General features: G+C 39.9%; 1 protein-coding gene across 2 annotated transcripts in view; it reads left to right on the plus strand.

The window, feature by feature from the left end:
- The window catches only part of LNP1 (leukemia NUP98 fusion partner 1), a 42,416-nt gene extending 17,213 nt beyond the window's left edge, over positions 1-25,203 (plus strand). The window contains exons 2-4 of one of the 2 annotated variants that reach the window (XM_075594084.1): positions 7,502-7,762; positions 22,809-22,889; positions 24,825-25,203. In XM_075594084.1, the coding sequence (XP_075450199.1) occupies positions 7,502-7,762; positions 22,809-22,889; positions 24,825-24,932 (450 nt within the window). In that variant the 3' untranslated portion in view covers positions 24,933-25,203. Of the gene's footprint in view, positions 1-7,501; positions 7,763-15,562; positions 19,239-22,808; positions 22,890-24,824 lie in introns of those variants that run through there. The other variant, XM_075594085.1, reaches the window with a different exon arrangement.
- Positions 25,204-25,487: the final 284 nt, after the last annotated feature.

Raw genomic sequence — 25,487 nt, forward strand, 5'->3', positions numbered from 1 at the left:
CAGCAAAACATTTTGGTTTTCTGTTTGGGTTCAGGGTGCTATTGAATCCACACTTCGCACATTCTCTGTGTATGCTAGAAGCACAACTGATATACACAGTGGGACATACTTCATTCATAGCATCTGTACTTTAGTTCAGCTGGGCGGCCATTTTAAACCCCCGCATTTATTTGCAAACCCACAGACTTTTTAGTGTCGACCCACATTCTCCACCATATGTGACAAACGCCCCTCTTTTGTAGCGCTGACGTCTGTCTGGGTTCTTCCTGACACAGTCTTCTAGGGTTAATTATACAACAAACAGGATCATGCAAAGTATTATATTGCTTAACTCAGGCTTCTGCCTGCTTTATTTTCATCCCAGTAAGGGACTGCGGCTTTAACATGTGTAGGTTAGAGGCACTCAGATATTTTCATTCAGCGGTTTACTCATATCAGTGTTATAGCATTTCACACAGTGTCACTTTTAAGAAATAAAAACCAAATCATATAAAGAAATCCTATCTCTTTCAGGGATCTAACTACACATCAGAATCAGTCTCTAACTGCTGCTGGGCCAACTAACCCGGTTCCCCATCTTAAAACAATGCCCTCTCATTTAGGGTCACTAGATACAGCATAGTCTTTTAGAAACAGCAATAAACATTTGTTTGTCTTATCTGTTCGTGGTGAGAACTCGGTACCAAGTGTCCAGGCAAATCCTCTGGTACTGTGATACTTGGAGGGGCCGTCCACCCCGAAACTGGATGCAGGGGAGCAGCGATACCCCCAGCCTCCAGGCTCTAAGGAGAGAGAGTGAAATGCAAACCTCTCTGCTCTAAATACCTGTGCAAGTGATTAGAAGAGCAGGTGAGGGAGAACTAGACCCATTGTAATCTGTGGTCTGGATTTTCCATCCAGCAGTCTGAGTTAATGTGAAGCTGTGGAATGGATCATTTTAAACTATTCCTGCACTTTCTGACCTAAAACGGGGCAGAAAGCTGCCTAACATCTTTGGACTATGTCACAATATATATATATATAAAAGCAATGCTACTGTACTTCCTTTTAATTGTTCCTCAGAGCTGTCTAATCTCACATAATATAATTGTATTTTCCAATGCATATTTTCTTTGCCCCTTGCACATCAACCAAACACATCTATAATTAGATTTTATTTCTGAGTTCATCAAGTCATTGTACGAGCTTGTCCTATTTTAGGACAATCAGATCGAACATTGATTATGTCAGCCTAAATAAAGCTCAATGAGTTGTTATCGTGCGTGGTCCATGTTTATATTGAAGGGTAAAATAAAACATGGCGCTCTAAAAACTACACAGCGTTCTTACATTAGATTTTATATTTGTTTGGCATAAGCAAGAGAAACTGTTGCTGCTATGGCATAATAATCCATCTTCTTTGTATTGAACACCTGGTGACCATGCTGTACAGTACATAGCAGACTTGAACAGCCTAGCTGTGTCTGATTTGCACAATGACCACTGTCTCGCATTATCAGTTTGACTAAGATGTTTAGGTTATTAGAGGTCAGATAAATATTTTACTTTGATCTGGATCTACCTAGACAGGATTTTAGAGGCAGGTTGTAGAATACAGACGTAATATGGAATATGAAAATTACCTAAATACAGCTTTACCCCGTTATAGCACGGTCCTCGGGGGCCACCCGCGACCACCGCGTTATAATCGGGGTCGCGGAAAAAAAATGGCAGCCGAATATTTTTTTTTTTACATTTGTTTTTTGTGGTGGTACTGTGTTTGCCGGAGGGGGAAAGCTGAGAACTCTCCCAGCATTCCCAGACCCGGTGGGGCAGCGGCAACAGCACACAGCACTTACCCGGCATCTGGCAGCTCTTCTCCCTGTCTCTGCTTCCTGCTTCTGCTTCCGTCTTGCGAAAGCAAGCTCCCTTAAAGAGACAGTGTATTTCTGTGTTAGTGTGTATTTGACTGTGTGAGACTGTGTGTGTGTGTGTGTCAGTGTGTCAGTGTGTGTGTGTGCAGTGTGCTGTGTGTGTGCAGTGTGCTGTGAGTGTGTGCAGTGTGCTGTGAGTGAGTGCAGTGTGCTGTGAGTGTATGCAGTGTGCTGTGAATGTATGCAGTGTGCTGTGAGTGTGTGCAGTGTGATGTGCAGTGTGCTGTGTGTGTGTCAGTGTGTGTGTGTGTGTGCAGTGTGCTGTGAGAGTGTGTGTGTGTGCGCAGTGTGCTGTGAGTGTGTGCAGTGTGCTGTGCGTGTGTGCTGTGAGTGTGTGCAGTGTGCTGTGAGTGTGTGCAGTGTGCTGTGAGTGTATGCAGTGTGCTGTGAGTGTATGCAGTGTGCTGTGAGTGTATGCAGTGTGCTGTGAGTGTATGCAGTGTGCTGTGAGTGTGTGCAGTGTGCTGTGAATCAGTGTGCTGTGAGTATGTGCAGTGTGCTGTGAGTATGTGCAGTGTGCTGTGAGTATGTGCAGTGTGCTGTGAGTGTGTGAAGTGTGCTGTGAATGTGTGCAGTGTGCTGTGAGTGTATGCAGTGTGCTGTGAATGTATGCAGTGTGCTGTGAATGTATGCAGTGTGCTATGAGTGTGTGCAGTGTGCTGTGCAGTGTGCTGTGTGTGTGTCAGTGTGTGTGTGTGCAGTGTGCTGTGTGCTGTGTGCTGTGTGCTGTGTGCTGTGTGCTGTGTGCTGTGTGTGTGTGTGTGTGTGTGTGTGTGTGTGTGTGCAGTGTGCTGTGAGTGTGTGCAGTGTTCTGTGAGTGTGTGCAGTGTGCTGTGAGTGTGTGCAGTGTGCTGTGAGTGTATGCAGTGTGCTGTGAATGTATGCAGTGTGCTGTGAGTATGTGCAGTGTGCTGTGTGTGCAGTGTGCTGTGAGTTTGTGCAGTGTGCTGTGAGTGTATGCAGTGTGCAGTGACTGTGTGCAGCGTGTGCAAAAAAAAAAAAATTCCCAAAATTTGGGGTCGACGCTCAAACCCCGTTATAAGCGGATCCGCATTATAGCGGATCGTGCTATAATGGGGTTGAGCTGTATATCATTACAGAGAGATAGATTTATCCATTAGGAACAATTGATGTTTTAGTGACGTTGCAAAGTGATACAGCTCTGCCTGAATGTCAGCCGTTTTTAAGTTTGATTAAAGTTCGATATTTTATCATAAAAGATTTTTTTTTGGGTGGGGGGAGGTTATGAGGGTACAAAAATAAGAATGATAGGGAAGGTGGAAGGGAAGGGTTTCTCAGTATACAGAAATAACAAACTTGATGTTAGGGAAGGTTGGGGTGGGGGTAGATTTACAGACAAGCAAAAAGGTTACAGTGTAGACGTTTACTTTTACACGTTTTGAGAGATACATACTGTATACAGGTTCAAAAGACTTGCATAATCTCTTAAAATTAGCAGGCTTCTGGACAGCCCATTTATTTATGGAGAATCTCTCAAAATCCGAGTGTTTCATTCCAAGACCCATGGGTTCAATGTCATCATACATTTGTTTGAGGAATTATTAAGCAAAGCTATGAGTTTTTATAGGGCCATGATGTTACATACTTTTGTAACAATTGTAGGAAGGCTAGAAACCGGTCACTTTCAGGCCACTGGAAAGGTACATCTGGCCACTGAAAAAATATGGTTGATAAGCTTCCTCTGCCTATTATTAGTCCTAGGGGATATTTTATGCTTCCCACAGTTAAGGGATCAGTGATAACCCAAGGGTATCATTAAGAAGTCCATACACCTCCGCCAGTGCTTGGAATGGCCTGGCACTCCAACCATATATAGAAGAAAGTTCCTCTCTGGCCACCTTTCCCCCCCCCCCCAAAACATTAAGGAGCTGTTTGTTTGTGATATTTGTTTATATGGTCTGGGTCAGATACCACCTATATAAGAGTTTGTAACTACAGTATTTTGTTTCAATAGTCAATTTAGGGAAATCCTCAATAAAGTGTCCTAAGTTTCTGACCATTCCTGTATTTCTAGCTGTTTCCCAATATTTTCCTCTCATTGTCTAACGCTGTATGTAATCTTTCACTATCCCCTGTATTGGACAGGAGCTCCAGATATAAAAATCAGATAGTCTGCTTGGCAAAAGGAGTGGCGGAGCAAGTCTCCTCAGACTGTACTTTGCTGTATCGGACGGTCAGAGTACCAATGAGAGAGATAATGCGTGATCATAGCATATCTTAGGAATTCTGTACTTGCGATCTGTTTTGACTCTCTAAAATTTGTAAAAGACCTAACACCAGTATCTGACATTAGATCCAGCGCTCTGGTAAGTCAGTTTTCAGCTCACCAGGAGAACTGCTCTCTAATGAGTCCGTGTGAGAAGGTAGGGTTCCGGAAGATACCCATGTGGGAAGTGGCGACGTCTCTCCCTAGACCAACCTTATTCCATTTTTTTAAGGAGTGAGAGATAGTTGGCAGAACTTTTTCAATGTCTGGTCTAGTATTTTTGGGAAGCCATAGTAGGACTGAACTATTTGAAGTTTCCATTTCTAATTCAACCCATCTAACTAAATGGGGTGGTGGATGCCACGCCATCAATTGTACTGCCAGATCTCCCTCCAAACGGGTTCTAATCAGAGCTTTTCTATTTATTGTGAGTTTCTTCTCTTACCAGACAAAAGAGAACATATTTTTGTGGACATTTAGCAGATCTTTAATTTTAACACGCATGGGGAGTGCTCTAAATAAGTATAGAATTTTTGAAAGGAGGGTCATCTTGAAGGAATATATCCTGCCTATCCAAGATATTGAATAGAGTGACCATGACACAACATTTTGTATGTATGGAAAATTGGCCTGATATAAGGTAGAGTATGAGTTGGTTAGCTTAATTCCCAGATAATTAATGGTGTCCTTCACCCATTTAAATTGACATTCCCTAATTCTTACGCTATCGACGTTGGGGGGAGATAAATATTAAGTGCTTCTGATTTACTCTTATTTACTTTAAAGCCCGAGATTTTTTTCGAAATCCTCTAAAACTTTATATAGGACAGGGAGTGATATACTGTATGTGGGTTGGTTAGGGTAAGCATTATGCCGTCTTCAAACAGACTCAATTTATATTCTAGATCTTTGATTTTGAGCCCAAAAATATCTGGATTACAGACAAATTTACTTTTATTCGCTGTACTGTTCAATGTATGTAGTATGTATATCTTTATTTATATAGTGCCATCCAGGTACATAGCGCTTTACAATACACGTGACATAATATAACGCAATGGGAATAAGCACTTCAGACATAAAATAGGAAAAGGAGTCCTTGTCCTGAAGATCTTACAATCTAAGTGGTAAGTGGGGGAGAACATAGAGATATGAGGGTGTTCTGGTAAGTACGTCGACAAGGGGCCAAGGTCACTGCATATAAGATGTATAGTATCAGCCAGTGGGGCTACCCATATGCTTTGTTAAAGAGGTTTTAAGAAAGGTCCTAAAGGTGAAGAGAGAAGGTGCTAGTCGAATATTAAGGGTAAGGGCATTCCAGGTGTGTGGGGCAGTGAGTAAGAGGTTTGGGGCAGGATCGGGCTTTAGATACAAAAGGGGTAGACATAAGACATTCTTGAGCAGAACGCGAGTCGGGCTGGTGTATAGCGAAAAATTAGGGCTTGGGTGTGAGGAGGGGCCGAAGAGTGTATAGCATTAAAACAGAGGATGAAAATTTTGTAAGTTCAGTAATACAAGATTTAATTGAAAGCCAGGAGGAGGATTTCAGCAGATTAGACGCTGAGACAGATTTAGGAGAGAGTAAAGTGATTCTAGCAGAAGCATTTTGGATAGATTGTAGGGGAGACAGGTGGGAGACAGGTGAGAGGCAGGAAGGCCGGACAGTAGAAGGTTACAATAGTTGAGATGGGGGAGAATGAGGGCCTGCATTAAAGTTTTAGAAGAAGAGCAACAGAAGAAAGAGCGTATCTTTGTAATATTGTGGAGGAAAAAAATTACAGGTTTTAGCTACATTGTGAATATGAGAGGAGCATGTGAGGGGGAGTGAAATGTGACTCCAAGGCAGCGTGCTCGTGATACTGGGTGTATGATAGTACTGCCAACAGTAATGTAGAAGGGAGCAGTAGGGCCAGGCTTGGGAGGTAGTATGAGGAGGTCCATTTTTGACGTGTTAAATTTGAGTCGACAGAGGGCCATCCAAGATGATATAATGGAGAGACATTCAGAGACATTGCTCTGTACAGCAGGTGTAAGGTCGGGGGTTGAAAGGTAAATTTCAATTTAGCATAGAGGTGATATTTGAACCCAAGAGATGTGATAAGGTCACCTAGAGAGTGTGTAAAGAGAAAAGAGAAGAAAGAGAAGAGGTCCCAGGGCAGACCCTTGGGGTATGACAACAGAGAGATTGACAGAGGAGGAGGTGTTAGCAAATGAGACACTGGAAGTACAATGGGAGAGGTAAGAGGAAATCCAGGACAGAGATTTGTTATGGATACCAAGGGTATGAAGAATGTGAAGGAGAAGAGCGTGGTCCACAGTATCAAAGGCTACAGCGGTCCAGTAGTATGAGAAGAGTATAATGGCCTTTGTCTTTGGCAGCATGGAGGCCATTAGTTATTTTAGTGAGGCTGTTTCAGTGGAATGAGCAGTGCAGCAACCAGATTGTAGAGGATCTAGGAGAGAATGGAGCAAGCGAGAGAAAACAAGGCATTCAAGAAGTTTAGAGGCTAAAGGAGGCAGACAGGGTGATAGTTAGAGAGACAGGTAGGGTCAAGCTTGCTGTTTTTGATTAAATGTATAACTGTTGCATTATTGAGGGAGGTGGGAATGTTACAGTAGCAGAGTAGAGGGAGGAGTTTAAAATATGTGTGAGTGTGGTGATTAGAGTAGGACCAAGAGGTTTGAGAGATGGGAGGAAGATTTTCTCCAGAGGAGCGAGTGCAGGGTCGGACCATGCATGTAAGGCAGTTAACCAAGGTCTAGCGTTTCAAGGGCGAGAATAGGAGAGAAAAAGAGGGGCATTTAGATCAACAGAGGAGGATAGGGCAGAGCTGTATTTCATGACAAGGTTGTCAGAGTCTGTAGGAAGCAGGGAGAAGAGAGGGAAGAGTGCAAAGTGGAATCAAGAGCCAGTAAATTAATAGAGCGCAGGTCTCTGTAGAAATGGGGGGTAGATGGAGGTGGAGAAGGTGAGAAGGGATATGAGGTGATGGTCAGTGAGAGGAAAGGGTGAATTGAGAAATCAGAGAGAGAAAAGTTATTTTCTAAAAAACAGGTTCAGGTAGTGGCCATCAATTGGTGAAGGCCAAAAGATTCATAAGTCTCTTAGCTGAATCGTTCAAACTTTTATTTAGCATATAGCATTAATCATCTCAAACGCACTATGTTTAGCCCCAAATATACAAAAATTACATTTTCCAAAGATAATAATGGCCTTTATTCTCTGTTAAGGAAAAAATATAACAAATGTCAGAATTTCTCAAATGACCCCAATAGCATAAATACATGTATGTTTGTATGGCTTTCAGTCATTTGTTCCCTGGTGCATACCAATTGATAAGTGACATGTTCCCCTTTTCAGGCTCAGCTCTCTGCTATGCATGTGGCCAGGTTTCACTCTACATCCAAAGCGCCATCTCCTGTCTATCTGAAAGGCTGCAAGGAGACTCGAGAGGATATCGACAGCAAATGCAACAACCATACGAAGATAAATAAAGTGTCTTCAGTGGATGACTCCCTCGCGGAAAGCAGGGGACAAAAAAAACGATCAAATTCTATCCAAGAGTTTTCTGAATTGTTTGAGAAGCAACTGCACTTCAGAAGCAAACGTTCCACATCCTTGGTAGGTACAGTGAAAGAAGAACCTGCGTTAGCCCATCGGTAGAAATAGGTACAGTAGGAATGTGTCAAACATTTGCTCTTGTTTTGCACTACCGCAAACAATAAATAAATACATGTATTTAATACAGTTGACCAAGTTATACCAATGAGGAGAAAAACTGGAGAGGAATTGTAGCAAAACATCGATGATCCTTTAAAAGCACAAGTCTCTCTAAAGCAGTTGTTCTCAAAACTACATTTTTGAAATAAAGTATTGGCCTTTTGTGATTTCATATATCTATTTCAGATAAAAGTTAGAACATAACCAAAGTTGTAATAATCAAGGCTGCATCAAACATCAGCTTTTAAAATATCACAATTGCAGCCACTTTAAAAGCATTTTAAAGATGTTTCTACATTGATATGTCCCTCAGATAAAAATGTATTCCCCAATTTAAAGTGAACAATGTGCAGAGGAAATATAACATTTTTTTTTTTATTATTATTATTATTATTATGTTTGACGGACTTGTGCTTTAACAGGGGTATTTTCAAGGGCAGCACAATATTTTTCAAATGTTACTACAGGTAAATAATAAAATATATTAGAAGAAGCCAAAGATAACGGGTCATATTTATATAGCCTGAAGTTCTTAAGGCTTAGCACTGCTTAGCAAATATGGGCCTATATGTCACATTATGGACTTAAACCTCTTGTGGAGCACTAAGAGAAATACTTTCAAGTATGGATGCACTCTAAAGACATCATTTATTATAGAAAACGTTCATACAAAAGACCACCATTATGAAACATCTCTATTCTTAGAAAACCTTGAGAAATACATAAGAAATACAACCTCAAGTAAAGTACGCAGTGATATATAATATATATATATATGTATATATACGTGAGGGGTCAGCAGGGGGAAGATGTTTCCCCGTACTATGCCCAGCAGTAACCCGGGTACTATGCAGAGAAGAAATTATTAATCATCAGACATCAACTAATGCCAAAAAAACAGCATATGAACCGCACATAAAAAACACATGAAGTAGAAAACTTATATACGTACAACCAAAAATAGCTGGGATATTATTGGCCAATGTCCCTACATAGTATATAGCATAGGACCTCTTCTTAACCAGTCGCCTTTTGTAATTTATAAATTGACTAGGTATCTGTGGCTCAACAGCTCTGACTACATGGAATATGGCCTAGCTGCAGACCACAGACTAAATGGGTCCTTTCCGATACTCAACAGTCCTTGGCGTCTCCTTTTCCATGTGTTTAATGGCGCTATGTCACTATCCGCTGCCTTAGAATTCTCTGAAAGTGTAGCACCGGTCGTGATCTGATGTCATCGCCACATCTGTGATCCAAACCCAATGCGTGTTTCGCCATCTTGGGCTTCATCAGGAGTGTCAGTAACGATTCAGCGGTGAGCTTATAAAGAGAAGAGAAGCATTTTGTAAATAAAAAAAGTGATATCAACAAACGTGATCCCTCTTGTTACATAACAGTATCTATTTGGAAGCTATTCATTTGTACATACCTAGATTAAAGACCCCCAGGTTTATAATGAATTGAAGGGTAATTTCCATGTGGGACATGTAAATGTTGCGACTACATAAGACCCTCATTGTTTTAACAAAGTCTAAAGAGGACAATACGTTTTCAATGTTCTCCTATATTAACTGTAGTATCCGGGCACTTCTTACAAGTGCACCGAGGTAAAACCTCCACTTTCCAAGCTTTTGGTATAGAAAAAATATGATTGGGAATTAGAGGTAACTATGAAAAGTATTTACTTAAAAAAGACACAAAGTTGATCTTTTTATTTGATACTCTATATCCCAAAGAACTTTGTGAGGAAATTATGCTGCTATTCTCATTATTAGCCCGCCCTCAAACATTAATGATATTCCCCTGATGATGCCCAAGATGGCAAAACACACATCGGGTTAGGATTACACGTGTGGTGATGACATCAGATCGCGTATGGTGCTGCACTTGTAGAGATTAATGAGCCAGCGGATAGCGATATAGCGCCATTTAACACATGGAAAAGGAGACGCCAAGGACTGTGAGTATCGGAAAGGACTGATTTAGTCTGCAGTCTGTCGCTATGCCATATTCCATGTAGTCAGAGCTATTGAGCCACTGATAACTAGTCCTTCTTTAAATTACAACCAGAGACTGTATTCATCATACCATTTAGAAGAGGTCCTATGCTGTATGCAATCTGGGGACATTGACCAATAATATCCCAGCTATTTGTGGTTCTACTGTATATTATTTTTCTACTTCATGTGTTTTTTTATGTGCGGATCATATGCTGTTATTTTTGCATTAGTTGATGTCTGATGATTAATAATTCCATCTCTGTATAGGTACCTGGGTTACCGCTGGGGATAGTACTGTATGGGGAAACATCTTGCCCCTGCTGACCCCCTTATATACCGTATGATATATCCCTGCGTACTTTGCTTCAGGTTGTATATATTTCTCAAGGTTTTTTAAGAATAGAGATGTTTCATAATAGTGGTCTTGTTTATGATTTTTTGTGTGTAATTAATAAATAATGCCTTTAGAGTGCATCCATAATTGAGAGTCTTCAGCCCTTATACTTTAAGGCGTGATAGTGCAGATGACTGTGCTATTGCATGAAAAGCCCCATTAAAGTCAACAGGACTTTTCATGCGATAGCATGTCCCCTGGGCTAACATATCTTACAGAATAAGCCCCTTAGTATCTTAGTGTTCCACAAGAGGTTGTTATACTCTTAGGGATTGCCCTTTGATATTATAGTCTTTTTAGACTTTATATAATGTTGTAGATTTGAGTGCAGGACATTTTCGTTTTCCATATGTCACATTACGGCCCAGATCCACAAAGCTTTGTTAAGTCACCTAACGTGGCGTTCACCAAACTTAACACCACGTTAACGCCAACAGTATATCTTGAAAGGACAATAACATAATGTTAAGCTATGATTTCTCTTGTTAAGAGCATAGTGGACATTAGTGATAATGACACGTAAACCATCTGCAAATGAGGCATTATCATAATATCACATATTTACAACAGTCTGTTACGGTTAATGCGTTGACTTAACATTACGTTATTTAAGTTATACGTAAACATGGTGTTACTTGCACTGTCTGGATAGGTGTATAACACCAGAGTTAGGCATAATTTAAATAACATAGCATTATTTCCTGGCATTATTCCCATCTCATCTCCCTCTCCACTTCAGGAAAAGTCCTATTTCAGGGCCCAGAAGATAGGAGTAGCCTAAGACTGGCATACGTCACCTTATTGGAAGATATACTACAATAACATGACGATAAGCCCGTGCAAATGAGATATCTTTGGATGCTGGTTTTGCATATAGTTAGCCTTGAGTGTACCATATTACAGAGGCGGAACTAGGGGGGGGGGTCAGCAAACTAGGGGGGAGGGCAGCAAACTAGGGGGGGGGGCACCTGGGCAGCTTCCCCGGGTGCAGCCTGGTAGGGGGCTGCAGAAATCCCGCCTGGCGGTGACTTAATCTCAGTCAGTGCAGCAGCTGGTCACAGTGCAACATCAAAGCAGCATCAGATAAAAAACAAATAGGTAGCGCTATATCCTAGTGTGTAGGCAGCCTGTGATATATCCCTGAACCCCAGTCAGGTATTGAACAGTACAAAAAAAAATATATCAATGGCGCTCTGCACTAAGACATTAAAAACATATATTATATAGTAATGAAAATATACAACCAGTGGCGTGGATGTTTCTCCTGGGAATGGAAGTTCCACAAGTGATGGGATACCATGTAAGGGAAAAAAATTCACAACATAGTGTAATACTGTTAGGCATACATACAAACATATAACATGAGACGGACACTGAGAACAACAGGTGACTAATTACAAACACATTTAATAAAGCATATCATTAAAAATACATATAATACATAAAATATAAAAATGTTAGGACACTCCAACTCAGGTGGGGGTACCTGCTTACCAAAAGTAAGAAGGGTTCAAGCAGTGGATATTTAAGAGTATCCCCTCTATGGAAGGCTGCTGCTGCTGCACCGGACTGCTGGGCTCACACGTGTGTAGTGCACCGTGGGTAGTGCCTGCTACCTCTGGTTGTAGCTTCTGCCTCTATGCGCCGTGGACACGGAAGATTCTCGTGTCTGCTGGGGAATGGTAATCCCTTCCTGCTCGGCTTTATTAAATGTGTTTGTAATTAGTCACCTGTTGTTCTCAGTGTCCGTCTCATGTTATATGTTTGTATGTATGCCTAACAGTATTACACTATGTTGTGAATTTTTTTCCCTTACATGGTATCCCATCACTTGTGGAACTTCCATTCCCAGGAGAAACATCCACGCCACTGGTTGTATATTTTCATTACTATATAATATATGTTTTTAATGTCTTAGTGCAGAGCGCCATTGATATATCAAAGCAGCATCAAGTACTGTGAGCATCTGTAGCACAGAGCAGGTCAGTGAGGAGTGAGAGTAGTGGGTGGCAGAGGCTGGGGGCAGGACTGGGGCAGAGAGCTGCAGAGCTCTGAGCACCCCTGCTCTCCATCCCATCAGGGGGTGGAGTTACCGTTACTGTTACTGCTGTGAAGGTATGCTGTGTGTCTGTGTCAGTTTGCTGTGTGCTTCAGTGTTTGTCAATGGACTGTGCCAGTGTGCTGTGTGTGCTTTAGTGTCTGTCAGTGTGCTGTGTGTGCTTTAGTGTCTGTCAGTGTTCTGTGTGTGGTTTAGTGTCTGTCAGTGTGCTGGGGGTGGGGAGGGGGGGGGGGGAGGTTGAGGAGGTTACACAACAGGACACCCTTATATTCTGTTTAGTAGTATTGGTATGTTACAGTAGTTCAGTTTTCTCTCATTATGTAGTGTAATAAATATTCTACTAAGATTTATTGCTGGTGAATCACAATTCATTTATGTTATTGTGTATATCATCATAAAATGCTAGTGTAAACCAATATTTTTCCATTTTCAACCATCTTTAATCTTCACTTTAAGAATATATTTAATGTTATTTCAAGTGTAAACAACTTAATTGTAGCATTTAGTATCTATATTAGATAGTATTTGTAGGTTTCTTAATTTGTAGCAACCTTTTTCCTTTCATTAGTGGTAACAAGAAACTACAGTACAGTATGTGCATTAACGGACTACATTAACACTACCGTAAATTCCGGACTACAAGCCGCAACTTTTTCCCCACGCTTTGAACCTCGCGGCTTAAACAATGACGCGGCTAATGTATGGATGTTTCCCGCTCTCAAATTTTTTTTTCTCAAAAAAACACATTCTGTGACGTGCTCAGTTTTTTGGCGGCATGAAGCTTTCATTAGACCAGGCCTACACAACACGGGGCCCGCGGGTCGCATGCGGCCCGCCTGTACTCACTGTGCGGCCCGCGGTGGCTTTCTGCTCTTCCTCTCCCTCCCGAGTCCACTCTCCCGCGCCCCCCCCCCCGCGAGCTCGCTGTCACCATCCCCCGCGAGCCCGTTGTCACCATCCCCCGCGAGCCCGCTCTCCCCCTCGCAGAGTAGCAGCGCGCTCTAGCATTGAGGCACTTCCTGCCTGCTGCTTGCTAGAGCGTGCGTGCACTCCTGCTGGCAGAGGTATTTACTGCTTGGAGGGCAGAGGTATTTACTGCTTGGAGGGCAGAGGTATTTACTGCTTGGAGGGCAGAGGTATTTACTGGTTAATGTGAGGTGCTGGGGGGTTAATGGGAGGTGCTGGGGGCTTGATGTGAGGTGCTCAGGGGTTAATGTGAGGTGCTGGGGGGCTTGATGTGTGGTGCAGGGGGGGTTGATTGTGATCTGCTGGGGGTTAATGTGAGGTGCTGGGGGGTTAAGGTGAGGTGCAGGGGGAGTTGATGTGAGGTGCAGGGGGAGAGTGATGGGAGGTGCAGGGGGGGTTGATTGTGATGTGCTGGGGGTTAATGTGAGGTGCTGGGGGGTTAAGGTGAGGTGCAGGGGGAGTTGATGTGAGGTGCAGGGGGAGAGTGATGGGAGGTGCAGGGGAAGAGTGATGTGAGGTGCAGGGGGAGAGTGATGGGAGGTGCAGGGGAAGAGTGATGGGAGGTGCAGGGGGGGTTGATGTGAGGTGCAGGGGGGGTTGATGTGAGGTGCTGGGGGCTTGATGTGAGGTGCTGGGGGGTTAATGTGAGGTGCTGGGGGGTTAATGTACCGATAGGCACCTGCGGCTTATAGACGTGTGCGGCTTGTTTATGTTCAAAATAATATTTTTTTTTACATTCAGTGGGTGCGGCTTATATTCAGGTGCACTCAATAGTCCGGAAATTACGGTACATAAGATTTTAGTTACTTCCTATTGTGTCCATTTAACAGCTGTGTCAAACAATATAAGTATACAGCAAGTTTCATATATTAATTTGACACAACTTTGTTATTCAGACAATAAGGTCAGAACTTAATTTGTAGTTGACAAAATAAAAAATAAAGGTACAAATAAATGAATAAAAACAGAAAGTCAGAATGCAACATGGCAAATCATATACTGTAGGTAACTACTTATCTGGGTTTCTCTCATAAGTGAGAGTCACCTAGTTAAATTCTTTGGCCAAAGCCTTGTAAGCTTGCAGACACGGCAAGGTGTGCCCTCATTTTTTGCAAGTCCTAACACTATCTCTGCAAACGTTTTCTGTACCTCTCTGATAGAGGAAGAAGTCATAAAGCTGCAGACCTACCAATATCCTACTTGTTTTTTTGTTTTTTTTATAAATCAGTTCTGTACGATTAAAAAAAATCCTACAAGTTTTTCTCAACAACTCTAAATTACATTTTTTAATGTATTATAATGTAACAAGCATTTTTTGTTTCGTAGCAACCATTTACAAAGTCACATCCCCTTCCTCTTCTGAAACAGGCACACCCCTTTTTGAGCCTTGCTCTCTCTCTAGCAGAGCTCTAATTGTATCTAGTGACTGCCTGGTCACATGATTTCCCCCACAGAACTTTGCATCTTTGGTCCTCTTCTACTACACTGACCCCCAAGCCGAATCTTAGCCGATCGATCACAGGAGAACGGATCGAACAGCAACTTAGCTAATTGCTTATCATTGTGTGGATTTTATTGATGCACATATTAAAGGGGAGGGGGGACAAAAAACGACAGCTTGGACTGCTGCTTTAATAGACTGGTCATTCCCAGCTGAATCTCAAGACCTGCTATTTAAAGGTGGGCAGGGCGATAGGGAAAGCTTGGAAACAAGGAGAAGGGGGTCACATAACTTTGGCCAAAGAATTTAACGAAGTGACCCTCACTTAAGATATAAAAAATACTAGATAAGTATTAAACTATATGATTTGGCATGTTGAATATAGCATTGGGGCTTTCTGCTTTTTGTTGTATACACTGTCACAAACCCAGTAGCTCTCCTCTGTGACCTAAATATATATGGTTTGGTGGGTCTGGGGTTTTGAGCTGTCACAAATAAATGTATACATTATTACTGTATTAAGTAAAACACTCCCACTTGTATTTTTCCTCCATATGAACTCTTCTCAAAACATATATCATAACCAAGAAAATGGGGTAAAATTGGAGCACATTACATCAGCATGTTAAACCCCGCGAGTGCCAGATGGACTTTCAACGCACATGGAGATTATATCTCATCAATATGGAGACAATATCTAATCCGACTATGAGCATCTTTCATTTTTCAGTGCTAATTTGTAAACATTCAAAGCTTAAACTTGCACGTTTAACTTCCCTTTCACAGGCAAAGTGCCCACGGCATTTCATTTCCCATCTCCTGTTTTGTCCTTTGACAGGGTGAGAACTCACTAACTAGGAGGAGCCCGTCATGCAGAGAGAAGGTGGGGGGAGAAGCGGCCAAGAAACTCAGTGCCCCCCTTTCTCCCCGAAAAGAAAAACCTTACTTAGCGTTGAAAGAAACCAAAAAGTGACATTTTTACTTTAAGATGATTACATCTGGGAAATCAATAAAATGAGGGGGATGTTTGTAGGATTTTATCTTGTGCGCCAAGTAGGACTGCCCTTCCAAGAATTGAATATTGATATTACTACAAATGCATTAATGTGCTTCACACATCCCACGGTGCCTTTAAGAAAACCTGTTTTTTAATTCTTCTTTTGTGGTTAAGATTGCAACTAAAGAGGTTCATCTCAGGAATGTGTTAATTTTCCTGATTTAACGTGTTATCATATGCCCTTGATGGCTTTCTGCAGAACAAACATTCATTTAACATGCAACTGTTTTGTATTTCTTGAAATAGTGATCCGCATTTACCCCCTTGAACACCTTCAGGTGCTGGGATATACCTTACAGCGTATTCACTTCAATAAGCTGTCAGAAGTCTTCCAGAGCGGAGAGGTGTCCCATGTAGGGTTGCCAGGAGTCCGGTATTGAACTGGACTGTCCTGTATTTGCACACTCTGTCCAGTAAAAAATGAGAGGTACTGTAATACTGGACATGTATGTGTCCAGTATTTTCCTCCCTGGACATAGTGACCTGATGCACCTTTCACCATTGAGTCCACTATTTTTGGAAGCCACCTGGCAACCCTAGTCCCATGGCACACCACAGCTTAGCAAATGTGGCCCAATATGCTGTAGTAGACAAACCGGTTCAAATGCCATGCTAATGCAAAAAAAACAGCATTGCATGCAAATAGATATACTAACAATAGCTATCATTAGGGACTTTTGCTTAAATAAGTACATACGGTATAATACTTTGTTATGCACTGAGGAAATTGTTTAAAAAAAAAAACTGAGCTCAACTTGGAACTGGATTGCCAGCACTGTGTATTATATATACGATTTGTATTATAGATATATCTGAAGAAATTGCAGTGTGGTATAATTTAAAGCAGCTGTCTGTGCTGATCACCATTTTTTGCATATTTGTTTTAAATCTGATGCTTTGTTCAGGAGATACAGTATGTGCAGTTGAAATATTAGGTGTCAGGGAAGTTAAATGCTAGAGATGGAAAAAAACAATAATTTTAACACAAAAATAAAGTAACGAGCAGGAAATGCTTAGGGGGCAAACTATACACATTATAGAAGTTAAACTCATAGGTTTCTAGGGGGATTGCTGCTTAACCAGTACATCATTTCTTTCTTCAGCTGGGAACTGGTGGTTAGCAGACTTTTCCCCCCAGAAGAACAAAGGTGTTAGAAACAAACAAGCCTACACTATCTGGTATAGTAAAGAGTAAGATAATGAATTGTTAACAATGCATTCACTTTTTATTGTCTATATTAAGTAAAGGAGTTGTTGTGTGATAGGACTGGAACTTTAACCTTTGAATTACAAATGTTCTTTATAAAGCGTTTAACATAATACATTCTATGTATAAAAAATAATAATCTATTTTCATTGAAAAATTGAGGAAAAAAAACCCCTAAGAAGTGGGGACATGTATTGAAAGTTAGTGGCACCAACTATTTTGCTAACTGGTATGCTACTGATCCAGAAACATACAGTACTCATATACTGATTGATTATATAACTCTGCCTTTATAGCATGAGCATATATATATATATATATATATATATATATATATATATATATATATATATATTCTATGATATGTATAGTTGTTAAATGTAGAGAATAATAATAACTTTATTTCATACAGCGCTTTTTCTCCCAATGGGACGCAAAGCACTTCACAATTACAGAATAATACGCCTTACGCAGCCCATAGGAATTTTTACAGACACCTTCTCTGCCCAGATGGATCTTACAATCTATGATTTTTGGTGCCTGACGCACAAAGAAATTAAGGTCACAGGGAGCTGACACCAGGAATTTAACCAGTCCCCCCCATCCCATTCAAACTCAGTGTCATTGTTTAAAAGGCTTCAGAGTAAACAGAACCAGTATGTCTTTATGACTGGAATGAATGTTTTTAAGTCTCGGATTTGGGAAGTGGTAACATTTACCCTCAACAACAAAAAATGAATTTGTGGATTAACATTCTCAAACTGCTAGGTGTGCAAATTGTGTGCAAATTATCTACACGATTCAAGTCTCTAGCTACAGACAAGTGGAAGAGAGGGTGCCAAGATATATAGAAACCAGTCTTTCTTCCCTGTTGAAGACCCACATTAGCGTCATAAAGAGGACATCTGCCCTTGTCTATAGCTATTGCTTTTATCTCAGTAATTTATTTATTTATAAAATATTTTACCAGGAAGTAATACATTGAGAGTTAACTCTCGTTTTCAAGTATGTCCTGGGAGAAGCTCCAACTACTCTGTGCTGGTATGCAGTCTTTCCCACAAACTCAGCCACCTTTAGATAAAATGGCAGGTAGGTACTGTAAGTATCACTACCAATTTCTCTTACACAGGAAAGTAGTTGAAGTAAATGTGTGTGTCTGTTGTCCCCAGTAAGCACTGCACCTGCTGTTGGGATTATGATAGCCATCAATAGTGGAACCTACTAAGCCAGTGTTGAACATCGGATACAATGATATTCCAATGGTATTGTCATTTTTTGACTCTCTACCTATTTAATTGCTAGTACCCAACTCTTTAGCATGTTATAATTTGTTAAACGCAGTTTTAGATCAGCTTTTTGCTATTCCCTCCTCCCAAAAGTCTTCATCTCCTGCCTGCTGTGACTTTTTTTGCTAGTTTTAAAGAGGCTTTAATGCCTACCAATCAATTATTTTTAAAAATTTCCTATCTATAATCCCAATGTTCAAGTATGCAGTCTGATTTTCTTTGATATATGATGGCTTTTGAAAACATTTAAAGTGATGGTACAGTATAATTATTGTTTTTAAAAAAAATGGTAGAAATGATATGTATGCAGGGAGTAGTTCAGGAGTGAGAACATTACCTTTGATGTGGGTAAAGCAGGGTCTGAATTCATTAACAGCTGTATTTTTAATCCTTGGAAAATTAAAATTAAATGCTGAATATTTTAATTTCCTGCTTTCGTCTCCTGTACTTATCTTACCAAATGGTCTTGCAGCTTTATCTCCTGATAAACAATCAATATTTACTGTAATACTCAAAAGTAAAAACATTGCATTTCAAAATATCTGTTCATCAAAGCTTCTCTGTCCATTTGCAAACACTTGGGGATAGTATATTAGCATGCATTTACAAAGTGTGCCAGACTTAGCTTTCCAACCATGTTTGTTTACAGTATTATAGCTATAAATTGTATACTTTTATACCGAATAGCTGGTTACATTTAGCAACACAGAATATGCATTTTACAATTAAATGGTTTGCCTTCAAACCTTTGAACTCAGTAGTCTATTTTGTATTGTCTTTCTTATGTTGTATTTTGAAACCTCTTGCATTATTTCTCATGAGTGCGGTGTGTAGCATTTCCTTATTTTATTTACTGGAAGCCTTTATACATTGTGCGTATAGTGCTAACCGTGCCTGATGTTGTTATTACTTGTATCATTTGAGTGTATTCCTTAAAAATGACAAATAAACTTTTAAAACAAAATATTTTCTACTTTGTTTTCTTTTGTGTCCTAACTGTCTCATATTGCAGGAGGGTGAAACACAGTGGAATTCACATGACTGCTAGGAAAGGAAAGGCAAGAGAATAAATAGCCCAATAACATGGAAAAGGTACAATTGTGAACACTAATGAAGTCAAAAGATTGAGAAGGCTCATAGCACACAACAAGATCCAGTAAAATACAGAACTAATACAGCTCAAACCCCTTATAACACTGTGCTTGGGGTCCAAAGAGTCACATCGCGGATCGCGTTAGAAATAATGTACAATTATATGCATTGCACAATAAAGTATTTAAGACACCAATAATACTGTTGTAAAGTATTCATAAATACGAAAAATTGGGAGCCACCCTTGCATCGCGTTATAAGCGGTTTCGCGTTGTAACGGATCGCGTTATAACGGGGTTGAGCTGTACCTGCTTTCAATATAGCCCACGTTTGTAAAGGTGCCTTCCTGTTTAGTAGGACATCCAATACAACCTTTCATTGCTTTTCATTTTTTTGTATCCTAACCACAATACTGAGCGTGAAACCTTCCAGAAGATTTCTATTTCAGAGAAATAATGGTCTTTATTGAAAATGCTATGAAGCAGCTTCCTCTGGCGGGAAAAAATTATAATCTGAGTCTGTTACCATTGAGATTGACTCGTCTCCCGCATAGGGAAGTGGTTGAACAGCATATAGATGGCGTTAACATAAATAAACACTGTTTTGTGGAGAGTCTTCGCCCTTTTCTGCCAGAGGCAGCTGGAACAAATTATTGGGCAATGCGTTTCAGACTCCAGTGTCATCAAGGTGTTAAAAACGTCATCTTTTGTCACTGCAATTTGGAAACAATAGCTGTCCTGTTTCCTTATTTAAGAGTGACATTAGCACACTGCACTTTTAATTCATAATATACAGGATCATTAACTGATAAGTAATGGCTCAACATGCAAATATTGCAGCCAATATTAAATCCGAAGGTTCCAGGCTAAAAATGCCTAGGGTGGGATTTAACTGAAACTTGTAACACCTACAGAATGCATTAATCAGCATTGTACATGTCGTAATCATTATTGTTCCGTGTTTGTGACCTTGTAGAGCTTTTAAAGCAAGTTAAATTGCATTGTTTATAGAGGTTAGGCATTATGTTGCCATTACAGCACTCACAATTATGTTAGCTAAATTAATAAAGATATTTTACTAGGATAGATAAACTGACCTATCCATTTTATTTTCAAATGCATGCTGGGGAGGCATAAAGAGTTAAAGTAAACCTCTGAACACCAACACAGAGCGGCTGCAAGAATTGAACCAAGAAACCTTTGCATTCAGGTCGGATTTCTGGAATCGGACAATGGGTTGTGGCCATTTTGCCGCGACCACATCGGCACTGGTGTTTGGCCGATGAGGGATCCTCCACCTCAACCACTTTGCCGCTGGTCACTCAGCTGCCGGCCTTTCACCAATAAGGTAAGGGGTGTTAGCGGATAGGGCAGGGGTTTAATGATAGGGGGTTTAGGATAAGGGGTTAGGTTTTTCGGGTAGGGGATTAGGGTAAAGGGTTTTAGGGTAACGGGTAAGGTTTTTAGGGTAGGGGGTTAGGGTAAAAGTTAGGTTTTAGGGTAGTCGATTAGGGTAAGGTATTGTAAAGGGATAAGGTTTTGATGATAGGGGTATTATGGGTTAATATTAGGTTTTTTTAGGATAAGAAATAAGGTTAGAAGCTTACCTTGGCGGCGAAGTGGCCGGCACAGTGATGTCCTGGCAGTATGGTGAGTGGTGGCTAAATGCCGGTGCTGATTTGGTGACGGAAAAACAGATGCGACCAAATGTTCCAGACCGCTGATTACACACCACCTCCTGGTTTTGCCGTGTCTGTGCTCATCCTTCTATGAAGAATCCTAATCAGATTTTTTTTTAAAAACACACACACATCTCTTACAGATTTCGACATACAACTGTATGTGGAAGTTCTTTGTGTCAATACATCAATATCAGTTATGTTATTTAGATGTGACAGCATTGAGGTGTAAATGTGTTTCTTTTACCTTGGTTTATTTTAGCTGCTTGATCTTGAAATGCTAATACCCAATTTCACAATATGGGGGTAGCGCTTACTGTGCAATGCTGTTCACTGGACAGGAGAATGCACAATAAGTACAAGCAGTTTTTTGTCAATCAGAAAATAAGACTCTTTGAAAAAGAACTCAGTGAGGTCTCTAAAAAGATCCAAATCTGCAAGTATATGCTGATATGACTTGATCCAGTCTGTAGTCATTTTCTGGAATTAGGATGCATTGTTTATTTTTTTATAGGAATATGACTGTCAAATTCTATAAATGCTTTTTTGCTCATCAATCGAGTCACCATAAGGGAATCGGGTAGTGATTAGAAAATTGCATTGGAAAACTTCTTAACGATTAACAGAAAGTTTTTAAATGAAGGCCTCAAATGCGCTATTTGATTTCGAGCTCTTCAGTTTCGGTTGATGCATGTAAATGCTGGAACATTTGTCAACCCATGATGCACCTGGACATGGTATACTGTACATATCCAGGAACTTTGCATTTGTGGGCTACCTTATGTGTACGTTGCAGCAGCTTCTTAGGAATTTGGAAAATAGGAAAACACCATTTGTATTGGTGATTACAATTTCTATTGGTCTATACATTTTTGTCTATTTTTGCTCCTGCTGTCAAGTGAACATCATTCCCTTATTACATGGCTAATGTTTTCTTCCCCAACAATGACAAATTACAGCTGGGCCCATGTCCAGGACAAAATCAACCCTTCTCAAAGCTGGGGCATTCTGTGTCATTTCTGTGTCATCCGTCTGTGACCTTAAGTGGAGCTAGGGCATCTATGGTAATTATGTTGAAACCCATTTCTGTTCCTTTGAAGGATGAAGATGAGGGCTGACAAAGTTGAGACATTAGGGGGTCTGGCATAACAACATAACAGCATTTAGGATGAAGCCATTTTGTGTGAATATTTCAATCCGCCATCTTGTCTTGTCTTTGTGAGTCTAATTTCTGTGTTTCATTTCTGTATAAACAAATGTGTGAAGCAGAGAATGGAATTTTTTCGCTCCTAGCTAAATTTATTGACTCTTCCTCATCCAATCAGCTTCAAATTAAAAGAGTAAACAGGCTAAAAGTTATGAGAACCCATGAGATAAGCTTAGATTCTTTCAGTAGAACCAATTCTCACAACATATTGGTGACAGGTGACAGGTGACAGGTGACAGAATAGGCACATCCCATTTAGCCCCAAAATGGTTTTTAGCTGACAGGTAGTTATACAATATTGTTATGTATTACAAAATGACATCGACTTTAATATTGTTATGTATTACAAAATTAGGTAATATTAATGACGCACAAGCCCCCATTGAGGGAGGACACTTTTAGGATTTAGGGTATAAATATATGGCATACCATGTTTATTGTTTGGAGAGCTTTTGTTTTGAAGCTGTCTCCGTTGTGCACTTGACTTGAATAAATTCACGTGTTATTCTGTTTTCAAAATAACCTCAGACTGTGTTTCTTATTTACGTTTTTCTCAGGACCCATGTGTAATTTGTCACGATGACCTCCACACTGGAAGTATCTGGGAACTTCACTGCATGCACAGATTTCACAAGGAGGTATTGCGGTAATTTGTTTTAACATGAAACTCACATGCGTGTACTGAATATTGGTATATCACAAACATATAACAGGAGTGGTGAGATACTATATATGGATCTTAAAGCTGCAGACCAAGCAAAATCCTACATGTGTGTTTGTTTTAATAAATTAGTTCTGTACTATGAGAAAATACTTGTAGCATTTTTTTAAAAACAACTCTAAATTACATTTGTAATGTACTGTATTATATTGTTACAAGCATTTTTTGTTTCTATAGAAACCGTTTACAAAGTCACATCCCCTTCCTCTTCTGAAACAGGCTGTAAAATCCATAAAATAAACAAGTTCCTAAAGACCCATTGCCACATTGAATATTATATATTTTTGTAATTATTATTATGTAACCCCTCTATTTTCCTTAGATTGACGCAGTGGCCCTAGTCCTACACCCCTATATTGACCTGTGCTATCTCTCTTACCGAGCACCAGGCCATAGGGAAGACAATGGAAACAAAACACAGTGATACAAATAACAAAGGAGTATATCTAACATAACTCTTAATAATCAAGCAGATACACATATGATCCCCAAACGGGAGGATCATTTATCAACATGCACAATGTACAATAACACATAAGATGCTGCACAGGTATATGCCAATGTCTCTCCCCACTACCACCCGACCCTGTACTTAGGAGCCTGTGTATAGGTGCCAGTTACCATGGGAACTCTTGTAGATAGTGTTATAATGTAGCAGGCCTGCGTCTTCGAAAAACTTCGGTACCCTTTGTCAGTGATAAGGATCCCCTCTGTAGTTACAGTACTCACACCTCCCTTGGGATTCTGCAAATTTGTAAAGATCTTTGATAGGTGAAGATTAAGATAAGATAATATAGTGTGATTTAGTATTTCGGAATAATTTTTTTTATATGTTTTCATATCAAGTTAACTTCCTCTCTAAGGAGTTCTTAATGATACAATCAATCTCTTTTAACAGCAAATGTAGGTTGCCATGAAGGGGTCTATAATTGGTGGTACCGGATAATTGAGTATTTGCCTCTGTTATATAATTATCCTTATCCATAACTGCTATCTTGTCTGTTTATTTAATTATAATTTTGGGGTTCTTCTGTATCTTAGATAACACTTCCTGTTCTTTATAAGCAACATTTGAAGTTTTGAGTAGTTATGTATTATTTTTGATGATCTTTATATAATATTTTGTTATCGGTTTATACCTTGCGTGCAGTGTCTTTTGTCAACGTTAAAGGAAGTTGAAATGCAGTGTAATATAGTGTTTGGGGGTTGTGCCATCCTCCCTTTTTGAGACAACATTTTGCACCTCTTCAATTATTTATTACTTGTTTCACTGTTTTTTTGATTGAGTACTCCCTTCTACAAATATTATATGTGCATAAAATATTTGTATAAAATATAAATGTATAAAGCCCATTGCTATGTGCAATATAGTTAGCTTCATAGGTTAGATACGCTAGGATTCCAAGGAGTAGTAGATATTTTGTAAGGGTTCCATGGTTCTTTCAAAGTTCATATAAAGTACTAAGCATAATTACTTTCAAATGCATTACAGTCATATTCAGATGAAAGCAATTTAATCAGACAGTATTAGTGCAACATTAAATGCACTGTTCTTCAATATACTGCAGGCAGGGCTACTATTTCAGGTTAGAAACCCTGGGCAACTGGACCCTTTTTCCCCCCATACTCCCATGTACCCATCAATTGACTAACCAAACCAAACTTAGCCTCTCAATGTTTATTTCTTGTATTTCGTGAGTTCACCCCTGTATTGTACTAAAACAACCTATATTTATTCAGTTGCTCTTTCACCTTTTTATAACTAGGCATTGTTAAAGCATGTTAGCACTGAAGCTGAATCACAAATCACACACATCAAATAATTCCAATTGTTTCTTATTATCTTTAATAGTGCATCGAAAAATGGCTCTGCAAGAAACAGACGTGCCCAACGTGTCGAGTTCAGTTTATCACCTCCAAGTTGTTTTTCTTGTCTTCTGCTCGGATGAATGTTCCGTGAAGAAAGAGTTCTAGAGCGGAAATATAAATCATTTCTGTTTGACGGCGTAACAAAAGCAAAACTAATAATGCCTTACAGGTTTGGTCACACGTTAGCTATAAAGAGCATAGCTTTGTTTGTATGATAGAAAGTCACTTTGACTGTGGATTCAAAATGTCAAGTGAACGTCTTATGATACAGTACATAAACTCTGTATAATGAAACAGAAAACAAAATATTACTAACTTTAATACTATGTTGCACTGTAAATAAAATCAAATATTTGCTACACATGGTTGTGCGTTTACATTTTTTACTATCACAGAGTGGTACCTTTATCTTCAATGTATGTACAGATTGATATGTATGGTGTGGTACCTTTATCTTCAATGTATGTACAGTGTGACAACCACATCACGTTGAGGTCCCTTTAATCCCAAATAAGGCCAGAAACACAGTACTTCTATTTACGTGGGTTTTATTTATAGGGGCTAAGTAACATATTCGCAGGCCCACTGTCCCTTTAAGAAAGCCAAACCAAAATAAAAAGCATAACTAAAAACCTATCCCGGTCAG

Source organism: Ascaphus truei, chromosome 3, assembly GCF_040206685.1.
Source record: "Ascaphus truei isolate aAscTru1 chromosome 3, aAscTru1.hap1, whole genome shotgun sequence".
Lineage (NCBI taxonomy): Eukaryota > Metazoa > Chordata > Amphibia > Anura > Ascaphidae > Ascaphus > Ascaphus truei.